General features: G+C 40.6%; 2 protein-coding genes across 3 annotated transcripts; both read left to right on the plus strand.

Moving 5' to 3' along the window:
• Nucleotides 1-1,021: 1,021 nt before the first annotated feature.
• Nucleotides 1,022-7,618, plus strand: rp2 (RP2 activator of ARL3 GTPase). The gene is made up of 5 exons (XM_028587021.1): nucleotides 1,022-1,351; nucleotides 3,284-3,952; nucleotides 4,995-5,109; nucleotides 5,705-5,790; nucleotides 5,873-7,618. The coding sequence occupies exons 1-5, from the start codon at nucleotides 1,190-1,192 to the stop codon at nucleotides 5,954-5,956; spliced, it is 1,116 nt and encodes a 371-aa protein (XP_028442822.1). The 5' UTR covers nucleotides 1,022-1,189; the 3' UTR covers nucleotides 5,957-7,618.
• A 64-nt stretch (nucleotides 7,619-7,682) lies between these two features.
• Nucleotides 7,683-21,161, plus strand: jade3 (jade family PHD finger 3). 2 transcript variants are annotated; one of them, XM_028587019.1, is made up of 11 exons: nucleotides 7,683-7,943; nucleotides 11,369-11,428; nucleotides 11,522-11,604; nucleotides 11,692-11,849; nucleotides 12,403-12,593; nucleotides 12,767-12,978; nucleotides 15,144-15,311; nucleotides 15,404-15,520; nucleotides 16,709-17,167; nucleotides 18,463-18,580; nucleotides 18,703-21,161. In XM_028587019.1, exons 2-11 carry the CDS (start codon nucleotides 11,380-11,382, stop codon nucleotides 19,518-19,520), a joined length of 2,373 nt encoding a protein of 790 aa, XP_028442820.1. In that variant the 5' UTR covers nucleotides 7,683-7,943; nucleotides 11,369-11,379; the 3' UTR covers nucleotides 19,521-21,161. The 2 variants fall into 2 exon arrangements, with proteins under 2 accessions (XP_028442820.1, XP_028442821.1); XM_028587020.1 differs by lacking the exon at nucleotides 16,709-17,167.
• The last annotated feature ends 1,801 nt before the right edge of the window (nucleotides 21,162-22,962 follow it).

Consider the following 22,962-nt stretch of genomic DNA (forward strand, 5'->3'; position numbering starts at 1 on the left):
ATTCTGTCAGTGGGCTATTTCCTCTTATGTAGGCTATACTGCATGCTATTTAAAATCCATGTGCTCCTTTTAATAGAGCCTTTAATATACACCACCTACTCCACAAGTTCAGCAACATTAGTATTTTGTATTTCGACATTACATAGGTCACCTAATGGTCACGGGGTTACACGGAATGAAAAGGGGATGTACAGAAAGGCCAGGCGTCAGAGCATCTCTTACAGAGGCATGATGTGGGATTACCTATTATTAGAGTGGCCTAGCGGTTTAAATTGCAAGATAATCTGATGTCTGGTTCGACATGGTTACATGTTGCTTGTGGTTGGTTGTGCATGATTGTGTTCTTTTAATCTATAGCCTAGTTAACAATTCAATACTGGATAAACTCTGCAACTATATAAACCTGGCTGATGTAAAAAACTTTTGCATTGTATTGATTTGATTTGGCACTCTTTTGAGTCATTTTATTTAACCCCATGATATTATTGTTGTATATAAGATATTTTACTGGAGCTGGCAAGTCTGTATAAGCAGCTTTTTCTGACAAAGACAACACCCATCGAGATGTAGATAACGGTGCATTCATAGTAGTCTGGTAAATTAACAGCCTTTTTGATTTTACCTGGGTGGTCCTACTCCCTGGCCATTGATGCAGGTAAAGTAAATCTAATCTGAGGCCAGCCTACTTTATTATGAGTGGTTTGCAATGATATTTTGCCACAGAAGAAATACAGAGGAGGAATTAATTTCATCATCTATGAAACGCCATTGTATTTCAATGTAGAAGCTATTATATGATTATGTCCGCTAGATGAAGTAAGGATATTTAAATAAAGTTGGAAATTGTGTATTGTGTGTCTGTGTTTTTATTATAATGTACAATAACACGCATTAAATTGGGCCTATGTTTAAAATTACATTTTTGTACATGTACTCAAACGCCTCATGAGTGCACACCTCTTCTACGTAATCCGTTCACTCTATCCAAGTCTGTGATTGGTTGTTGTAACGCACGGTTCCAATTGGTTGTGAAACGAAGCTGGGGAAACAGGAAGCCCAAAAAAATCGTATCAACTCAAGAGTGCACGTAAGCCTCTGCCTGACTGCCAGTGCCTCACCGTTTATCGTGTTCTCCTAGCTAACGTTACGGTTAGAAACTTGTCTTATCTGGTCGCCACTAAAAGACCAAATGGGGTGCTTCTTTTCGAAAAAATCCAAAAGAAAGTCATCCGAAAAAGATGACCGTACACCGACAACAACGACTGTCGAAACGACGACAAGCAACGCGGTTCCCCTTGGCAACAACAGCGACGAGGCACCGAAGCAGTACAGCTGGGATAAGAGAGAAAAGGTAACGCATAGGACATGTAAAACGTTAAGTAAAGTAATACAATCAAATGACCACTTTACATCATTAAACCAACGTTATATGTGTTAAGTCGCTTCCAGGTAACGTTAGCTAACGTAACGTTACTGTACAATTTCCCAAGAGGTGCTGTTAGCTACTTTTACACCTTTTTTTAAAGCGTTTGTGTAACTTATCAAAACGTAAATCGTTAGCTGCTCTTTACGATGTGTCTACGGGTGTTAGTGACCCTGTTGTACCAACCAGTAAAGTTAGCTACCTTATGTCGATATTTGTATTTCTAACCTAAGTGCTACAGCTGCGAAGGGAAACGAACAGTGTTTAGTTACGCCTGAGATTAATTGCGCAGCAGCATTTTTTTTTTTTTTTTTAAATCGCGTTACCCAATTCTCCAAATATTACATGTTAACTGTTGCTTAACTAACGTTAGCAAGGGCATGCATGTAACGCTCATTATATGTTGACACTTGAGTTTTAGGCTCAAAGCCTCGCCCTCGCCTCCATGTATCCAGCGTTATCTCATTATCGGATTACAATACACTGAAGTAGGCTTCCGATTCGCAGCTTCCGAGTAGGAAAACATAATTTACATTGCTGAGTGACTGATCCTCCGTTCTTTGAACTTCTTATGTATTGAAAGCGTGTTAGACATTAAGGTAAATTATTAATGATGTCTAAAACACACTTTTAGATTTGTGAAAGCTTTATTGTCTTCATGTGAACGCAATAAAGGAGATTTCGCAGTTGTTTCCATTAGACCAGGTCCAGATCCAAAACCACAATACCTAGACTTGTCAAATCTGGACTAAATTATCCCAGAGAGGCTAAAGATTCTTAAAAACACAGTTTCAGATTTGTGAAAACTTTATTCTAATAATTCTACTCTTTGACTAAGTGAATTCTTCCTTTATTGCATTTTCACAAATAGAATAAGGCTTTCACAAATCTGAAACTGTGTTTTTAAGAATACTTAGCCTCTCTGGTATAATTTAGAGGTTTAGTGGTTTTGGATCTGGACCTGGTCCAATGTGGTCTACATTTGAAAAAAACTGTGAAATCTCCCTTTATTGCATCTTTACTCATAAAGACAATAAAGCTTTCACAAATCTAAAAGTGTATTTGTGACATAATTAATAATTTACCTTGGATTACAACATGCTGTAATTCACTGTTCCACAGCTGACCCGCGTTATATGGCTTGTTAGACATTTTAGGCGTTAACTAAGCGGTGGTTCAACTTCCCTTTTGACTCATGGGGTGCTGCACCTTCGGTCTACCAAATAATACACAACATCATGCAGGTTGTGTTGTCCTATAATAGCATAATACCTATCTGCAAGAAGTTATCAAATAACACTCGTGCATGGAAAAGCCAAACACTTGTAGTAGTGTTAGTGAAACATAAAATAAAGTAGATAACATGCACAGTTGGTATTTAGCATGTCTAAAAAAACTCCATGTGCTCTAATGACTCTTACAAAAACGTCAGTATTGTAATTGGATGATGGAGGTGGAAACTTTGAAACTGGTAAAGACTAGTGTAAAATATAGATGTGTTTCACTTTTAGGGGTTAAATTAGGGAATGAATGTCTCTATGGAGTTTAAAAAATGCTTTAAAATCTAAAATAATTAAGGGTTATGAAGTAATTTGATTAAAATGTAAAATTACTAGGATTGTACTCAAGTATTTAGTTTCATTTAGTTTAGTTGGATTTCTAGGTGATTCAGTGGGGGTTATACTTTTTCGGTTAGTAGTATTTGTAGTGGCAAATTTTGGGAATGAATAGTTTCTTTCATGTATGTTAACTGGAATAAAATATTCATCATCATCATCATCAAATATATCCAATACCGGTTTGGTACATCTCTAAATATATTGTTAGAATACTCATCCAGTCACCTTTCTCTTTGCTCAGGTTGATCCCAAAGACTACATGCTGTCAGGGCTCAAAGATGTCACGGTGGGCCGTCTGCCTGGAAAACTGAACGGGCAACAGTTTGTCATCCAGGAGTGTGAGAACTGCAACATCTACGTGTTCGACCACTCAGCAACTATCACTATCGATGACTGTGTCAATTGCCGCATTGTTCTAGGACCTATCAAGGGCAGTGTGTTTTTCAGAGACTGTAAAGACATCAAGTGCGTGGTGGCCTGTCAGCAGTTCCGCACGCGAGACTGTAAAAAGATGGAGGTGTTCCTGTGTTGTGCCACTCAGCCCATCATTGAGTCATCTACGGGTATGAAGTTCGGCTGCTTTCAGTACTTCTACCCCGAGCTGGCCTTCCACTTCAAAGATGCCGGGCTCAGCATATTCAACAACAACTGGAGCAACATCCACGACTTCACGCCGGTGTCAGGAGAGAACAACTGGAGCTTGTTGCCAGAGACTTCATCGGTTCTGGATTATATACCGATCCCAGACCCTGAGTCTGAATTCAAGTCTGTTCGAATCTCCACTGAACCCCAACGCAGCATTGTGCCTTTGACAAAGGGAGGGAGGCGTAAGGACAGTGAAGAGTCCTGCCTCTTTGTTTTCTTCTCAGGAGAATACACCACTGCAAATGCCCGCAAACTGATCGATGAGGTGAGAAATATAAAGAGGACAGGAGTGTGACGAGGTCTAGTGTTGTTTAACACCAATTGTTAAAAAGAGGAAGTTTTTTTTTTTTTAGTATGTGAATGGAAACATGGTGGTGGTAATGTTGTATCAGGGCTTACTCACTGATACCACACTGATAAAGCTTTGTGTGCAGTCAGCCATGCTACATCTAACTGTGCTTTGTAAGGTTACAGAATGAATTGTAAGAAAAGCACTAAACCAGTGTTGACTATCACTGTCTGTCATTGTAAACGAGCAACCAGTGTTCAAAATTAGCACCATCCACCAGCCAAATGCACCCACTAACTAGCCTTTCGGCTGGTGGAAGAAAAGGTTAATTTTGAACCCTGCAAGGAACAGAAGGTTAAAGAATCCTAATTGAGGTTGAATATTGAGGAAATCCTAGTTTAAGGACTAATCCAAAACAAGTAGAGCAATCTGAAGCTGGTTATCGGTCTAATGAAATCAGTTGCATCATAACTGAAGTTAACATTATTGTCATCCAAAAAAGTGGGTTTAAAAATAGCATGTCTTATCAAACCACCCAATCATGTCTTCTAATATACAGTATATGACTTGAAGTTTAAAATGCTGGTTTCTCCTTAACTGAGGCTTTTTTACATCAATGCAAGGTATTGACATATTCCATTAATTAGTAGCTACATATAAATCTTTTTATATGTGTAGTATTCCTTGAGAATTCCTAAAGTTATCTTTTTAAACTTTCTTTTGTTTAGCTGACTATTGAGTCTTAAAAAGCTGTATCTGAAATGCTGAGCCACCATGCTAAGCTGGCTCTGTTGCTACTTAAACATTCCTGTGATGTTTGTGTTGTTGCCAAAATATGTATTACTCTATCACCAAAGCATTGAACTGGATCCACTTGTGGGACAGTAAAGATGTCTTGTTGCAGTCGGACTAATCTTTACAGTTTATCTCCTCTGTGAGGATACATAGAGGATTCTTTAAACACTTGATGCAAACTTTGTTTTTTTATTATATAACTTCTTTCATCGCATTTGCACAGGCAACTGCTAAAGGTTTTGTGCTGATCCAGACGAAGGAAGTGTCAATGCGACCTGAAGATGTGAAGAGAGTGTTTCAGAACAGTGCAGAGGATCTCGTGGAGTGGATCACCAAAGGTAGTGTTCTCTTTCTTTGTTTTGCTGTGGTTGCGCTAAAATATCTGCTTGGCTGTTCAGAAACTGTGTTAGATCTTATCCGACAAAGTAGTTTCATAAGCCTACAGCTTGTTCATACTTGCATTTACATTTGTACATACTACAGCAGAGCAGAGTCCAACAAGCTGTGTCTTAAATTGTCAAAACGGACAAACTAGGTCTGTTTGTATGCTTCCAATATCCATAATGCTATTAATAATGCTATTATATCGAAACATCTCGGTTTCTTTCAGATGCAAATCCAAATACTTGAAAGCAATTTTATTTCCTCTCAGACCACAGTTTGCTATTGCTTTCTGCCTTTTTACAGAAAAAAAGACTTGTTCAACATGCTCACATGATTTTGATTATGAAAACATCGCTGACTGCTAGTTTTCCACCACTGATGTGGTACACGTCGCAGAAATCAACTGAATAATCACACCCCTTTGAAAATTTCAGGCTTCCCATTTCGGTAGAAAGCAGTTTCTGTTTCATAACCAAAGTGTGTGTTAAAATAAAAGGATTTAGGACTGTTGTTGTACTGTATGTGACTTTCATAACTTGCTACTAAAAGGTCCTGTCATTGCCCTCGAGCTGAACGGTGACGAGGTGGTAGGAGCCTGCAAGAACATCGCTAATGAAGTGTTCAGTGGAACCAAGGTACGTAGTGTAGTTGTGGCATGTGTCTTTTCTAGTTAACAGATGAGTTCTCTTTTTGTAACACATTTCCCCCCCCCCACAGGTCTTTGTCTCTGATAACAAAAATACATCCTCTCAAGATGTGGACAGCTTCTTCAACTTTGCTGACATGCAGATGGGCTTGTGATTGATTAAGTATCAAAACAAACTGCTCATCAGACATGGAATCTGATCTTTAAAAACCCCTGCCGTCCACTTGGGGTTGAGTATGAGTAGCGTTTGATTATTGGCCTGTGTTTGCCCTCAGAAATAGGATCGCAATGGAAAATATTAAGGACTGAGTTTGATAAAACAATTCAGTTTGTCAACCATGAGTCTGCAGACTAAAATTTGTCCGCTTATCTTCTAAACACATTAGCTGTAAACCATTAGTGGCAATAGTACTGTGAATATTTATATTTATATGAATGTATTCTGTAATTCTGTTGCTTTTAATCGATTGTAAATGTAGCTCTTTGCTGTAAATGTAAGTCGATAAAATTTAAAGCTTAGTTTTTCTTGGTGGAAAACCCATGTGCACACGAATGCCTGAAGGGAATCATTGTATGTACATAAATCATATTCTTATTTCTTACAAGGATTTATTTGTGTATGTGGATTAGATAATGGATTTGTATATTTGAGACATGGTGTGTAGATGTTAACTACATCTTTAATGATATGTTAGGCCAAAGTTAAATTGTGAAAGTTTGTATCTTACTGTTCATGCAGATGAACTGACCTGTAAACACTTGCTGGGTTTTTGATGTAGGCAACTCATGTGATCATCATCTTTATTTTGTAATACTTGTTTTATACTCGACTGAATGTTTTTGTATGGACACAAATTAATGTTCTATATCATATCCTTTTTCAGTAAAAGTTTTATGTGTGACTTCATTTTGTTATAAGGCTTTTCACACCTGTACTGTTGGAAAAACTAGTCACTATGAACAGCAAACCACTTGGTTTTAAGGTTGTCATTTACAACAAGATTATATGAAGAATTGGCACTAAGGTTAACGGAAACATTCTGTTTCCCCTTTTTAACCCGATCAGCCTGTTCTTATTTTTGTAAAGAGCTACCAAAGGTCGAGGTTGAGCTATTTCCCAATTTTAAACAAGCTGTAAATGGAAATAATCCTTTCTGACTTCATGTATTTTGTGTTGAGCTGGTAAAAAAAGTTCTTTATAATCACTCATCAAGGTAATGACTTATTCTCCTTGGTGTTGTTATAGAAGCAGATGCATAGTTATTAGATTGGTTTCATTTTTTTGAGTGGAAAAACAAATTAATTTCAAGCATTTTTCTGAAGCAGAGTGAATCATGGTTTTTGAATTGGTGAGTTTATTGTGCTGTCTTCCTTAGCGATACACATTTAGCAGCTTTCATTTCAGCTATTTGATTTTCAACTACTTAAACAACATTTTCATCTTCATCATTTGGTTTGGTATTGATTGTACCAGTTGATGGCTATAACAGCTTAACGTCACTCCCCACACTGTTGGGACCTATCAATTATTCATTAATCAGCGATAACATGCAACACATTGCAGTTTTAGTTAAAGCTAAATTTAGCCTGACATAAAACTGTTTTCTACAGTTGCCTTTAAGGAAATATACATGGGGACTTTTGTGATGTACTTTTGTATTTATAAACATTTTGTACTTCAGCATACAGTTTTTGTAGAGCAGTTTGTCTTTATGAATGCACATTTGTCTGTAATTTGTTGTTTCGACACTTAAAATGACACCCTGTCTTTATAAAATGGCAGAGCCACATTAAAAGCCGTAGACTATCTGAAAGAACACTGGTGGTGAGTGGTTATTTAATATCTGTGTTTGTATAATCAGTGTTGAGGACTAATTGTAGACAAATCGAGCGCACCTAGGTTGGAGGGAAAGCGGCGGGATTTAGGACCCGGCGGGAGGCGTGGTACAATAGAGCTGTTGTGCCTGCCGTGGTGGTGAACAGATTGCAACCAACCCTGGAGATTCCCACTGACTGTGGAGGGATACAACATTCCCAAATTTAATCTATAGCTAGAACAAGAGCCTCTGTTTTTATTGGTGAATGTTTTGTCTGGACTCATATGTGGTTGGAATAAAGCGGATAGCAGCGCGTGGACTGAAGGTAAGATGGGAGGAATGTGAACAATATGCTCGTGTGTTCAGTGGGGCTCAATGTGCCAGGATTTGCCCTGGATGGTTTATCCAGGCCACGGGGCCTGCTCTTTTTTAGCTTTCTTCTTTATGCTTCTTTACAACATTAATGTTAGCGACTACTAGTAAACGTATTTTTGACTGTTCCCCGTTTACTACTTTGAATAATGAACCCAGTTGAGCTGTATGAATATTCGTCTTAATGGCTCTAGGAAGTGACATCTTTGCACGATGGTGGCGCCCATGTTTGATATCTCCACAGCCTGCGGTGCAGCCTGCTAGCCGCTGCAGGCCTGCCTGTGTTTGGCGCCAACAACGCTCTTTGGGCAGGGCAGGCACTTGGTTGTTACTGTTTTATTTTTCTAAAAGCCCACAGTCTATTTGTAGCTCAGTCTACTCACAGTTAGCACCCAAACATAAGTACATTTACAATGCAATATGCGAGGAAATAAATGTAAACAATGCGGAATTTAGTCATTGTTTCCTGTTCCCCAGAAACCTTACAGTATGATGTCATATCCGTGCACATTCATACCCTGCAGCCCTCCGCAGGTTCATACACTGTATGTATGTATATATGTATGTATGTATGTATGTATGTGGGTAGGTAGCATTAAATTGGCTTTATATTTTTTCTCGTTATGCTGACCTCTGGTGACTGACTCTAGTCTAGGCCATATCCTTTAGTGGAGCAGGAGTTGTCTGTTCACACCCTGTAATGTATCCACATTAACATTCGCAGCAGTATTAGTCAGTGTCAGCTTGTGGGGTATACGTGCAGTTTAGTGTTCCAAATTCCCTGTGGTAGATTCTGTGTGCAGTTTAGTGTCCCAAATTCCCCATACAATGTCCTTAATTATGAACCTGCTAAACCACCTGTTTAACAGGTGTTTGGGTTAGGGTTAGGGCAACCTGTATCAAATAAATAACCCTCATCATTTGGGACACTAAACTGCACGTATACCGGCTTGTTGTGGTCTATTTTCTGTCTGCAGCAACACTGTCTGTTAACCTTTCATGCAGTTCTCTCCCACAACACTACTTGTTGGATGTAGTAGATGGTAAATCATCCCACACTCACTTTTTCCATGTTTGCAGTCTGACAAAAACTTCCCACCCTCCTCTCATTGTGCAAAATGCCAAACAGTATCCTATTGAAGAGAGTACTATAATAATACTATGCATACGTTTTCATTATCGATTCTTTTTTTTAGTTTAGGCACATCTTCCAACAGTCCAAAACCAAAGATATTTAGTTTATAATTAGTGCTGGGCAATATATTTATTGTATTGATATATGGGGCTGGATATTGTCTTAAATTTTGGATATGTATGATATAAGTGTTGTCTTTTCCTGGTTTTAAAGGCTGCATTACAGTAAACAGATGTCATTTTCTGAACTTACCAGACTTACTAGCTATTTTATTAATTGCCTTTTATTAAAGGTGGAAATGCCCAAAAAATGATCTTAAAAATAATAATAGCCAACCCTACAATATCGCCGCAATATTGACATTGATGTATTTGGTCAAAAATGTGCTAAAAATATAATTTATAATTGTATAAAACGGAGAAAAGTACCAAGTCCACACATTTGACATGCTGGAACCAGTACATTTCTGGCATTTGTGCTTTTAAATTAATTGATAATCTAAAGAGCTGCCAATTAATTTTCTGTCAGTCAACTGCCTAATCGCTTCATTGCTAGAGTACTTTAAAGGCATACAAAGAATGAGAAAAGAAAGTCATGCATTTTTATATAGAACTGACAACACTGAATGGAAACACAGGGATTATAGTAACAATATATGTTTATCTTGATCCAGTTAGAATTGGAGCTTTATCTTTTAACAGACCAAACACATTTCATATATTCATATTATTCATAATTTATCCTCTGTTTATACATCACTCTTTAGTAACTGAACGCACAAAGTTAGCTGCGTTCAGAGATGGAAACACTCGTGTCAGTAACAGATGCCAGGCGTTTTGAGTGGAGCTGCAACAGGCTCTGCTGCTCTGCTGTGGAGGTGAAGACAGCACACTGTGGTGTGTTTGTGTTGTGAGATTTTAACTTTAAAACAGTTAGTCAAGAAACATCCTGGAGTGACTGATGATGGACAAATTGTGATATAAAAGTTTCATTGTGATTTACTGAGGTGTTAGACAAGGTTTGCATGGATCCAACCCATCCACTGTCAGTGGTGTTCAAGCCGCTCCCTTTCTGGTCATAGATATACATACCCTAACGCCAGAACCAACCGAGCAAAAAACTCATTCATTCCCATGGCAATAACTCAATTAAATAAGTTGTGGGGAGGGGTATGACTGGAGGAGGAATATATGTGAAGTAATGTGCAGTAGTTTAATTTATTTATGACATTAGGCCTGTTAGGGAATTGCAACATACTCCTTTTTACTGTATTATATTTATTGATGTGTGCATGTTATGTGTTAGATAAATAGTGCTGTAGATGTCTGGTTCAATGTTTGTCTTGTGGATTATGAGTCAATATGCCTGTACTGTACAACAAATGTCCTCTCTGGGACATTCAAGTTTTCTAAGTCTAAGTTATTGTGATCACACTGAATTATGTCTTTGACCCCAGTTTGGACATTGTAACTACTACCAAACTGCCTGTGCCATTTTTCAGGCAGTTGGCATTAGTGTATTTTTCTTACACTATAGTACAGAGGGGAACTGGCTTGATGCTTTTCCCCCTACTACCCCTCCTGCCCTCATGGGGAATGTGAGGCATGTCCTGTCTGTTGAAACAGCGTACTGTATTTGCAGCTACTCTGGCTTTGAGTCCCTCAGTATTTTAAAACCTTTTAATGAGCCGTCCCAGTAGTTCGGTAGGCTAAAGGCACACACACTGTGAACCTGTAGTGTCTGCCTGCTCTGTTTCCCTTCACTTTAAACTGTCAAAAATGTTAAAGCAAATGCAAAAACAAAATCAGAAAAATTAGGAGCTTTTCATATTGCACTAATGCCAAACAATAATTCTGTCTGCTAAATAATGTTTTTATAATTATTTACCGATACCATTACAAGAGTAGGTCAATATACTGGTCCTGGATATTGCACAGTAATGTCTCTGGCCAGCCATAATATTTAGCAAAAGCAGACCCAACTACATTTTTTTTTTTTTTTTTTTTTTTAAAACACCTTTTTATATTTTGCTTGTTGGGTTGAAGTGGTTAAGAGTTTCTCAGAGGAATCTACTAACATGCTTTTTGTTTTGAAATGTATGTTGAGGAACCATCTTCTGAGTGCACACTGTTGCTTTATAGCTCACTGGTCCAGTGAAAAAGATCTTTCAAAAGTTGCATGCATACACACTCTTAATTCCCTAATTTGCACGTTTTCTCTGTGTGTTCTGTCCTCTTCCTCAGGATGTTACAGGATGAAACGTCTCAGGTCCTCAAGCAGCAGCGACAGTTCTGACAATGAGAGTGAGTCATCTGTCTAGAGGACCCCATACCATAAAATCAGGGCTATTAAATCCCCCTGCTGCTCTTTTATTCACACCCTCTTTCTTTATTTAGGTCCCTCTACCTCGTTCTGCTCCTCCAACAAGTATGGCGGCAAACCTGAAACCCCCGCCTCCAACCCGAAGAAACCGGCTGAAGTAAGTGTCCATCCTTGCTCTGTGCTGAGTGTTGTTAAACGGGAGGAGCGGTGTCTGACTGACTGTGTGCCACGGCCTCTCCCGCAGGTGTTCAGAAAAGACCTGATCAGTGCCATGAAGCTGCCTGACTCCCACCATGTGTCCCCAGAGGACTACTACCTGCTGGCAGACACCTGGAAGCAGGAGTGGGAGAAGGGAGTCCAGGTCCCGGCGAGTCCAGACACCATCCCAGAACCGTCAGTCAGGTAACTCGGTCTCATTCCCACAGGTCTGACTGTGGACAAATCAGTCTAAATGTGCTACTAGGGCTGCACGATATGAGGAAAATAGTTGATACCGTTGTTGAATATCTCAATAATGATAACACTTGTGATAAATAAACGGATATCAAATTGACTCAGTTCTGCATTTCTGCTGCTCTCAGTATTCTGCTAACATAAAACAAATTGCTTGTTGAATTTAAAAAGAATGAAAGGAAATCATTTCCAACATTCTTTTATGGAACAATTTGAACATTGAATTGAACACAAAAGGTACCACTGAAAAAAAGAATAACAGTTACATTTCAAAGTGCAGTTTTCCACTGATTTTCTTTCAACTAACAAAAAATATCTATTAGTGTCTTTCGCGATATGTCGCAGCCTTTTGCAATATGGTTTTTGCGCTAGTTGATATTGCAATTATGATAGAAAAACTATATATTGTTCAGTCCTGTGTGCTACTACAACTTGATACACCAAATGAATCAGTCAGAGCTTTGCAGCGCTGACAGGTTTTGATCGTGTCTTCTGTGTTTAGAGTTATTGTGGAGAAGCCCAAGGAGGTGCTTTACACCCACCCGAGGAAGTACATCCAGTGCTCGGGCCAGGAGTCAACAGAACCAGGTTATGTCAACATCAAAGAGCTGGCAGAGGCCATGTGTCGCTACGATCTGGACGACATGGACCTTTACTGGCTGCATGCGCTCAACAGAGAGCTGGACCGCATGGGTAAGCATCAGGATCCGGGGATACTAAATTGACACTGTGCTGTTTGTTGGACAGTAAAGTCAGTATATACGAACATGGACATCTGTCTCTCTACGCTGGACATTAGAGCATTAAGATTTGGATTGCTGAGATTTCTCTGACCGTGTGGGGTTTCATCCTTGTTTGTCCTTCAGGAGAGGAGCCCATAGACGAGCTGACAATGGAGCGCACCATGGAGGCCCTGGAGAGTCAGTGCTATGACAACATGAACCACGCCATTGAGACGGTGGAAGGCCTGGGGATTGAATACGACGAGGACGTTATCTGCGACGTGTGCCGCTCCCCCGACAGTGAAGAAGGGAACGACATGGTGTTCTGTGACAAGTGCAACATCTGTGTGCATCAGGTAAACACGAGTGTATCATACAGGCGACATGTCTGCTAATATTCAAATCTAAACATTTGAATACATCTGTCTGTATCAGAATTTTTTTTTTTTTAGGAAGGAATTGTGAGCAGAACACAATTTTGTGCCTGAGTTTGGTGCAATTTCCAGAAACCCCATGTAGGGGTACGATGAGACAAAGGGAAAGCTTAGACAACCTCAGGTCATTTATAGGTCACAGGTCAGGGGACAAGAAATAGTCAGCCATGCTCTAATAACCAAACCTGATCATGTATAATTATGTTTGTCTCTCTACAGATTCAGGGAATCTAGGCAGCTGCATGATAAGGGAATGTTTTGTCTCAGGACTGTCTCCGAGAGAGAGAGAGAGAGAGAGAGAGAGAGAGAGAGAGAGAGAGAGAGAGAGAGAGAGAGAGAGAGAGAGAGAGAGAGAGAGAGAGAGAGAGAGAGAGAGAGAGAGAGAGAGAGAGAGAGAGAGAGAGAGAGAGAGAGAGAGAGAGAGAGAGAGAGAGAGAGAGAGAGAGAGAGGCTTTAGCATCTGTGTTTATGGCGCCTGCAATATCTTAGTTTACCTTAAAGGTTCACCTAACTTAACACCTCCAGTATAAGTTTAAATACACCTTCAGGAAGACAGGAACTTTAGAGAGGTGGGACAGCACGACACGATAACACATCGTGGTTAAACTGTACGGTCTGCTTAATTGTCCCCTCAATTGAGTGTTCATTAAATGCTTCTGTGTAAAGGTGCTGACACACAGGGCCGATTATCGGCCGTCTGACAGTCTGGCGAGGTCGGTGACTCGAGTCTCTTTGGTGTGTCCCGTGCCGTCGTCAGTCTGGGGGGCTGTCGGCGTTCATTTTGGCCGACCTGACATGTTCGGTCGGGACTCACCCGGAAATGACGAGCAGAATGAGGTGACTAGAGTCTCTCAAAATCTGATGAAAATCTTTTAAACTGACCTTTGTTGAGCTGAAATGAAGACAGATTCAGCAACTGCATGGCCTATTTCTCGCTTAAAATGTTTTCAGAAACCTGTTTCAGTGAACCATTTTAGTACAATATGAGATCGTATTCTGAACGGCCGCCATGACAGTCCGGCTTTGGATTTCCAGAGAAAACAAACCCATGTGACGCGTTCGTTCAATCAGCTGCCGGTTTTTATTTCTTGGGCAACGTTACAGATTAGCGCCGCCTGCTGTTATAGAGATGTATTACGTCTCGTCTTGTCTCGTCTTTTTGGTGTGTTCCGTGGCACTTTTTGGACCAGCGCGGGGAGACTGATCATTTTGACTGGCTTTTCTGTCAATGGTCGGCCGTCTGGTCAGTGTGTAAGCAGCTTTAGTCATCAAAGTCTCCCAAACCTTTTTCACGCGGATGTGAATCATGTGTCATGTGGAATGAGTTGTGCTGCTCCTGAGTTTTTCTTTAACACTGAGCACTTAATTTTAAAATGCACATTTGACCATTTCTCCCAAACCCAATAAGTGTTTGGTGTTTACAAGTGAATGTTGCCACTGACTATTCTCACTTTGCCGGACCTATCTCCACAGCGCTGTGGATTAAAGTCTGGCTACTCCACACATACATTCTGGGATAGGAGAAAAAAACGTTGTGGGTTGTTTGCATTTCTTTGAACCAATCCCAATGGTCTTGGGCGGCGCTAAGCTCTGGACGCGACGGTGGCTCTGCAAAATAGTCTCTGGAAGGAACTTGTTTTGGTCAAACATTTGCACCCCGGAAAAGAAAACGCCACATAAAATATAAAATGAAGTGTTCGCACAATACAAACATGGTTGAATGTAATTTGCTCTTACCAGTGTATCTCTGTGTGTACTTTGTCCATTGCAATCCCCACGAATTGGTCCCAAAACGTCCCAGTTAGAGCACAAATGCCGTAAAATTATTCCTAAATCTTTACAATCATTCCCCAAGCAGGCCTGCCTTGTTACATTATCAAATTTTCTTCAAAACTTGCCATTTTTTTGTGTGTAGCTTGCTGTCTCGAAGTTTTCCAAAGCGAAGGGATTTTGAGAATAGTAACACAAACAGAGTGGAAGGTGAGGGACATCCTGGAAATGTACGTCTGTTGATCCAGACCACACACTGACTAGTTCAAAGTAGCACATCAGTCACAAAATACTCCAACCTGCTGTTCTCTCCACAGGCCTGTTACGGCATAGTCAAAGTGCCTGTTGGAAACTGGCTGTGTAGGACGTGTGTCCTCGGCATCGACCCGCAGTGCCTTCTGTGTCCTCAGAAGGGTGGTGCCATGAAGGCTACACGAGCAGGCACCAAGTGGGCACATGTGAGCTGTGCCCTGTGGATACCAGAGGTAAATCAACAAACACTTCTCCTCCTCTTCCTCTGCGCTGCTCTTGGCCTTAGATAACCTCTCACCATGCCGTACGTTTTCCTCGGCTGTAGGTGAGCATTGCTTGTCCCGAGAGGATGGAGCCCATCACCAAAGTGTCCCACATCCCACCCAGCCGCTGGTCTCTCATCTGCAGTCTGTGTAAATGGAAGACCGGTGCTTGTATCCAGGTGAGTTCAGATCCTTTTCTTTTGTGTCACGTCACGTTTGCAACGAACAATAAGTACATTGAAGCAATCGTGGGGCATTTTGGGAAATACGCTTATTTGCTTTCTTGCCAAGAGTTAATGAAATATCAAGCTACAGCCAGCAGCTAGTTAGCTTAGCTTAGCATAAAGATTGGAAAAAGGTGCAGTCTGGTTGTCACTGTCTCTGCACCTGGCCAAGACCACCCTGCAAAAACTGTTGGTTTTTGTACAGATTAAACACACAAGATACAGTATAATAAAATGGGAATGGGAAAGCTTAAGAGGTGTTGGCTGGCTGATGTTTCCTTTGGACAGGCAGGCTAGCAGTTTCCCTTTTGTTTCAAGTCTTTGTGTTAAGCTAAGCTAACTGATTGTTTACTGTAACTTCATATTTAGTGTACAGTAACAACAGTGTTATCAATCTTCAATCTGTTATCTCAACAAGTATATTTCCCAAAATGACTCTTCTTAGCCTGGTTGACACCAGACCCTTCTCAGTTGTAACTGAGAGGGGGTCTGGGGAAGGCTCATTCACAGCCCATTTCCAAAGGGGCGTCACCAACGGACGTCGCTCAGATGCCTCTGGGCGCAATTGGATAGTCCTTCAACCAATCAGACCAACGATCTGGGTGACGTAGCAGCGACGGGATGCTGCGCTTCGGTGGCCGTCATGTGAATGTAAACAAAAAGCTGCTCGCCGTCGCTAAGCTATCGTCATCGTGTAAAGCCCGCCTCAACGGTTGTGATTGGTGTAAAGCCCGCCTCAACGGTTGTGATTGGTGCCTCGATTTGGAAAAATTGGAGATGGGCTCTTGGCCAGACGGACTTTTTTGCCAAAATTTGCCGGAAGTTCATCAGGGTTTTCCCAGGCTAACTATTTCTCAAAGGTGCTGTGTAAATTCAACAAGATGACAAATAACCATTATACGTACCTTATTAGCTTTCTCTTTCTTACTAAGATATTTCCTGAGGAATTCCACACAACCATCCAGTCAGTAACCAAATTATGAAACAAATCATGTAAAGTCAAGTTACTGGGTAACAAGTTTCTGCAAAATATGTAAATTCTTAAATCCTACGTTTACCGTGATATTGTTATCCACAGTAGTTGGGTTCTAGTCCATGTACACATATTAACCTGCTCATCCCCCCAACCCCCCCGCCTCTCAGTGCTCGGTAAAGAACTGCACCACTCCTTTCCACGTGACATGCGCCTTTGAGCACAGCCTGGAGATGAAGACCATCCTGGATGAAGGGGACGAAGTCAAGTTCAAGTCTTACTGCCTCAAGCACAGCCAGTCTAAAGCTGGGGAGGCAGGCCTGAGCCCAGCCCGCTCCAAACCCCCCGCGGAGGCGGAGAAGGTGGGCCAGCGGGCCCAGAGACTGCAGGAGCTGGAGGAGGAGTTCTACACTCTGATCCAGCCGGAGGAGCTGGCCCGGGCCCTCGGGATGTCCGCGTACCTGGTGGACTTCATCTCTCAGTACTGGAAGCTGAAGAGGAGAGCTAACTATAACAAAGCTCTGCTGCCCCCTAGAGAGGAGGAGGAGAACCTGATGCTGCAGCCGCAGGAGCACAGCATCCACACACGCATGCGGATGTTCATGCACCTGCGCCAGGATTTGGAGAGGGTGGGTGGTTTTTTTTTTTTTTTTTACACGCTAGTGTAATAATCTTTAGTGCTGAGTCATGGTATTTCTGGGTACACAGCATTATGCTCAGTATATTCAGTATTTGTTAACCTAAATGTATTCACTTTATATATTGCTTAATGGACATTCTTTATAAGGAGCCAGACGGTTTATGTACTGAATTCACATGTTGGCCTATACACTCAGAATTCACATTATTTTAGTGAGGTTACTGTGGTCATTGATGAGCAATTGAGCACTGTATCAATGTCAATTTCAGTATAGCACATTTTAACATATTGTAATATATTGTTATTTATAATATTAACATGTCCATCTCAGTAATCTCCCATGATCCAGTGTGCACATAACACAACCCTAAGACACTGCAAGTGTTTTAGGTCTGGGTTGGTAAGTTACTGAATTTCCTGAGCTGGTCTTATAAAATCAACATACATTATTGAGTAAGTGTTCACCTTCTTCATTGTTTTACCACATGGAATTGCTGTTAATGCACATCTGCAGCAGGCCCTGGAGGACGTGGAGGTAGAGCGTAAAATGGATGCAAAAATTAAAGAGAGATCCTGGCTGCAGTCTGCAACAGAGCTGCCACTTTAGAAAAGATTTATTTTCCAACAAGACAACAACACAAAACATAAAGCCAATGTGACACACAAATGGCTTTAACACTATCTTAATGTCCTGGGTCAGACCTCAAGCCAATGCAGAATTTGTGACAGGACTTGGGGAAAATTGTGAAAAATGCTGGTCACAGTTTCCTAAAGCCCAAGGTGACGTCTTGTCAGTCCAAAACCGCAAAATATTTGGTGTTTTAATCATAAAAGGCAACGAAAAGCAGCAGTCCCTCACACTGGAGAAGCTGGAAAATAATTATCTAAATAGTTGCAGATAAATTTTCTGTCAAATGATTTCAGCTCCTGTTTTATATGGATACATAACTTAGGTCGGTTTATGAAGATTGTTTTCTTTAATATGTCTTTCTTAAAATATATCACAATACATACATTTTATTATTTATCTTGGTAAGTGTCAGAACACTTAACTAATCAACTGTGATACAATGTTGTAAAACAATCAAATCTGTGTCCACATGGTGAATGTTTTTATAAGCACTGTACATGCAGAATATTTATGACCTAACATAGCCTGGCCAGTCATTAATAATGCCAGGTCAGTGTAGTCTTGTAGCAGCGAGCAGAAAAGAGCTTTACAGACATAATACAATTCAAACATGTGCTGCTTGTGTTTTAATGGACAGTTTTGTCATTGTGCAGGTGAGGAATTTGTGTTACATGGTGAGTCGGCGGGAGAAGCTGAAGGTGTTGCAGAGCAAAGCCCAGGAGCAGATGTTCAACTTGCATGTGAAGCTCTTGAACCAGGAGATCTCTGCTGGTGAGCCATCTGTTGTGCTTCAGTTTGCCAGTCATTTGCTTCTTTTGTTTTTGGCCAATATTTTGTTGGGTTATTTGAATCCTAGCATATAGAGTCTTGAACATGTCTTTCTTTGTCGTCAGGTCTTCCTACTTCATCACCAGTGGAGAGTATGCTGTTTCGGCCTCCTCCAAGGATAACTCTGAAGCTGAAAATGCCCAAATCCTCAAGTCTTGGAAATTCCAGCTCCAAATCTGGTAATGGGCCGCTCTGCCCGGACAATAGTGGCAATGTTTCTGAACTTGTAGGTGAAGGGCTGGGTCAAGGGAAGCCTCAGCTGCACGGACGCGGTCGGAGAGAGGAGCGCTCCAACGGACGGCTGTCTGCCTCGAGCCACTCGCGCAGCCCAGCGCTGCCTGTAAAACCCACTGGCAAACCTTTAGCCCTGCACGCTGCGCTCCACGGCCACTCATCCAACAGTAACGGAAAACTGGACCAAGACCGGGCGTGCGTGGCTAAATCGAACGGCCTCTTAGAGAAGTTTGTGGCTCAGAAGGACCGTTCTTGCCAGACGCCCAGTGACCAGGACGCTTCTAATCAGGCTTTGGACAAGAACAGCTTTCGCAAGTCTGCCATGGAGCACTTTGGCAGGTCCTTCAAAGAGGCGACCATTAACTTGGTACGGACCACAGAGGGCCTGCGGGCCTCCGACAAACTGTCCCGAAAGGGCTCAGCCAAGGAGAGACTATGGGCTAAGCCCGTGACTGAACACAAAGTGAAAAGCGCCAGGTCGTACCAGGACAGCGACGGATACTGTCCCGACCTGGAGCTCAGTGACTCAGAGCCAGAGGCCAAAGGGAGGCACAGGCAGCCGGCCGGTCTGCCTCAGCCAGGTGCTCCAAGGAAAGGGGTCAGTCGTGGGAAACAGTCGCTGGGCTCCAGGCACCCCATAAAAAGGTGACAGCTGTTTTATTTACGCTGCTCACTGCCGCCGTTCTCTCCTGACCTTGTGGCAGTCTTCCCAAGTGCCAGGCGGTCTCTGTGAACATGTCTCTACCAGGGACCAGACCGAGACCCAGCACTAATGGTGCTGTATACATAGTAGATGCAGAAGATGCATGAAGGGTGCTGTGGTCCAGAACATCACCCAGTGGGATTCATGAAGAAGCGTAGACCCGTGTCATGGTACGTGTCCACTGACAAGCGTCAATTCCACGCTACCCATTCATTGTCCATGTGAGCAGCCACGCAATGCATTCTGGTAGCGTCGCGGCGACTTTGCATAAAGTGGAGGCCCAGGCTACTTTATGCAAATCAGGGGCATTCAGTTCCACTCTCTGCCTATCAAAAACTCATGAAAATCATTTAAAACTGACTGTTGTCGATCTAAAATGAAGACTGATTCAGCAACTGCATAGTGTATTTTTTTCTGCATAAAATGTTTTAAGAAACACATTTCGGTGAACTATTTTCGTAAAATAAGGGAAAGTTTCTAAACGAGCGCCATGTTGATCTGTTTTGAGCAGACAGCCCCTACGTGAGAAGCGTTTGTCCAATCAGGTGCAGCCATCGCGTTTGTAAGAGGGTGTAGCCTGTTTTCTTTGCTTGTCAGCGGTCATTAATGAGAAACTGATAACTGCTAATGGAAAGCCCACCAAGCGTCCAATGCTGGGAAGGGGGGGGATCCCTGCCAGCAAAAAACCGCCACAGTGGACATGTACCATTTAATGTTTGTTTGAGAGGACCAATCCTGTCAGTCTTCGGAGATTATCATGCTTGCCTTTCATTGTGGGTAGAGTTACATTTTGTACTCTGCACAACTTTATATTAAACACCCCTGTTCCCCGACACACAAGTTCAATTTGCCTTTGACCAAAACTGCTGTACATAACATGTTCAAATTGGGATGTAAATAATGTTGAACTTAATCACACGTTTCCACTTTAATTGAATTTAAACAAATTTGTCGCAAAAAATGAAAACTGACACCCCAGATGGGACTTTTGTAGTGAATTCTAGCATCTACTGCACCTGTTTTCTTGCACATTGTCTGTTTTCCCACAGGTGATAAACTGACTTGGTGACCTTTTTATATTTGTCAAGTAGTGGGGTCATTTTTGTCAACAGAAATGCCTTTTTGTGTGTGTAGGAATGCAGATTCACACTATTAGTACACCCAGGGTTGCAGGTTGCATGTCCTGTTTAGATGAAAGGATAGTAATCCAGTCAGAATGGGAAGAAATGTGTGTAACAAAGTATAATTAATTACATTCCCTGATGTATCCTTCAGTAACGTAGTTGAATCTGAAACCTGATGCAGAAAAGCAAAAACTGAGTACAGTTATGTAATTTTTTGCAGTCAGATTGCCTTCATGATCACAGACTGATTCCCTGAAAATGACCTTTGGAACGCTGCAGTCTGTTCTGTTACTTGTCACCTTTTATTTTATAATAAATGACCTGGAATAACTGGTTTACTAGTGCTGGACATTGTTGGGATTTTTTTGATACAGATGCAAATTCAGTACTTTTGGTGATATGTTACTTTGTATTCACTCATTTTTACCACAAAAAGTTTTTTTTTTTTTTTTTTTTTTTTTTTTATTTAAAAAAGGCTTTTTTGTTTAATGGTGTCTTAATACAAACATAAAATTGACTAAATCCGGGTTTAAATAAGGATATAGGATATCTGATCAACGAATAAATAATCTGACCTTTCATTTGGTGTCATCTTTCAGTCCTTTTTGGCCCCAGTATTCACTTTCATTCATAATTATTATAAACGGTGTAATGCCAGTTCTCTGACTTTGATAAAAATGGAATTCTTAATCATTTTAAAAGTTGTAATGACTTGACCGTTGCTACATCATCATGATTTTTCAGTGCACGCATAATATTCTGTGTCGGAAATTAAGGGGAGGAAAAGGGGAAACATGCCCCAAGAAATGTCAGAATGCCCCTGAAAACCATGATTTAGGGGCAAAAATTGTCCCAAGAATTTGATTTTTAATATATATGAATGTATGTGTGTGTATATATATATATATATATATATATATATATATATATATATATATATATATATATATATATATATATATATATATATATATATATATATATATATATACACATACATACATTCATATATATTAAAAAATCAAATATATATATATATATATATATATATATATATATATATGTATATATGTGTATATACTGTATATATATATATATATATGTATGTGTATATACTGTATATATATATATATGTATGTATATGTAGGCCAATATCCTAATCCTTCATTAAGCCATAATTTTATTTTCATTCATTTCATTTCCGTCTGTAACTGGGGCTAGTATCATTCAAGATTTTTTGATGCCGGTACCGATACCGTGAATTTGTTACCGGTTCCTGATCATTAGTTTTTTAGATACCAATTTTATAAAATCCATTTTAACAAAAAGAAATTACAACATTACACATAATGTTACAATTTGTTTTAGCTCCTTTACACCTACGCGACGCACGCTGTAGTCAAGCCTTTTTAAATGCAACAACACGCACGTGAGTCCGTTTCTATGCGCAATGTAGAGTTTTCTAGCAGGTCTCTACGATGTGTAACGTTAGCCTATCACAAGCATTATTAGATCTTGGTAAAAGCATGCTGCATGCTTATTGGCTCACTGACTTATTTCAGTTTGGTATTGAATGACAAGGCTTTTTTTTGATACTCTATTCTATGGAGGCAATTTGGTCGGTGCCTAAAAGCATCAAAGTTCAGTACCCAGCCCTGTCTGTAACATACACTCACACAAACAGCACTGTTACACTGATAACCGCTACATTTACTTATGTGATTACTATGTGCATATTAATCTGGGCTCATTACACATAAAAAAACAGCAACTTTATACACTAATTACTATTTTTTAAAGTAACAAAATGTTGTAAATGCCTTGATGTTTATTGGAAAGTTGCCCCCCAAATATGTTTTTAATTTCCTGCAATAATCGTTACGTGAAGAGATGGCCAATTTGTGCAAATCCTCAGAACAAGGCCAAGCTTTTTCAAATGAGGTAAGAAAAAGCAGATGAAATACATCGGGAGGCTTATTTGTAACACATGCAAAGAAAGAAAGAACCAGAAGTGATATCATGAAAAGCTGGTTACTCTTTAAACTGGTCAAAAAGGACTAATCACAAAGAAAGAAAGTACATAAGCATTTTCACGTTATATATACCTTTTTCACAGCAGACATGTTGACATGTCATAGTAGGAAAAGCACAGGTGTATTCAAAACCATTAATGATGGCTGCATTCCACTTAGGAGAGACCCTGGTATTGTGCATGCTGACTCACTGAAATAGCTTACTGGGACACTTGATGGAACTGAGCCATC

The sequence above is a fragment of the Perca flavescens genome, chromosome 9, assembly GCF_004354835.1.
Source record: "Perca flavescens isolate YP-PL-M2 chromosome 9, PFLA_1.0, whole genome shotgun sequence".
Taxonomy (NCBI): domain Eukaryota; kingdom Metazoa; phylum Chordata; class Actinopteri; order Perciformes; family Percidae; genus Perca; species Perca flavescens.

Coding starts and splice junctions, on each gene's coding strand:
- rp2 (XM_028587021.1), top strand. CDS start 1,190: ATGGGGTGCTTCTTTTCGAAAAAATCCAAAAGAAAGTCATCCGAAAAA. Junction 3,953..4,994: donor CCCGCAAACTGATCGATGAG/GTGAGAAATATA, acceptor GCATTTGCACAG/GCAACTGCTAAAGGTTTTGT. Junction 5,110..5,704: donor CGTGGAGTGGATCACCAAAG/GTAGTGTTCTCT, acceptor TGCTACTAAAAG/GTCCTGTCATTGCCCTCGAG.
- jade3 (XM_028587019.1), top strand. CDS start 11,380: ATGAAACGTCTCAGGTCCTCAAGCAGCAGCGACAGTTCTGACAATGAG. Junction 11,605..11,691: donor ACCCGAAGAAACCGGCTGAA/GTAAGTGTCCAT, acceptor CCTCTCCCGCAG/GTGTTCAGAAAAGACCTGAT. Junction 12,979..15,143: donor GCAACATCTGTGTGCATCAG/GTAAACACGAGT, acceptor TTCTCTCCACAG/GCCTGTTACGGCATAGTCAA.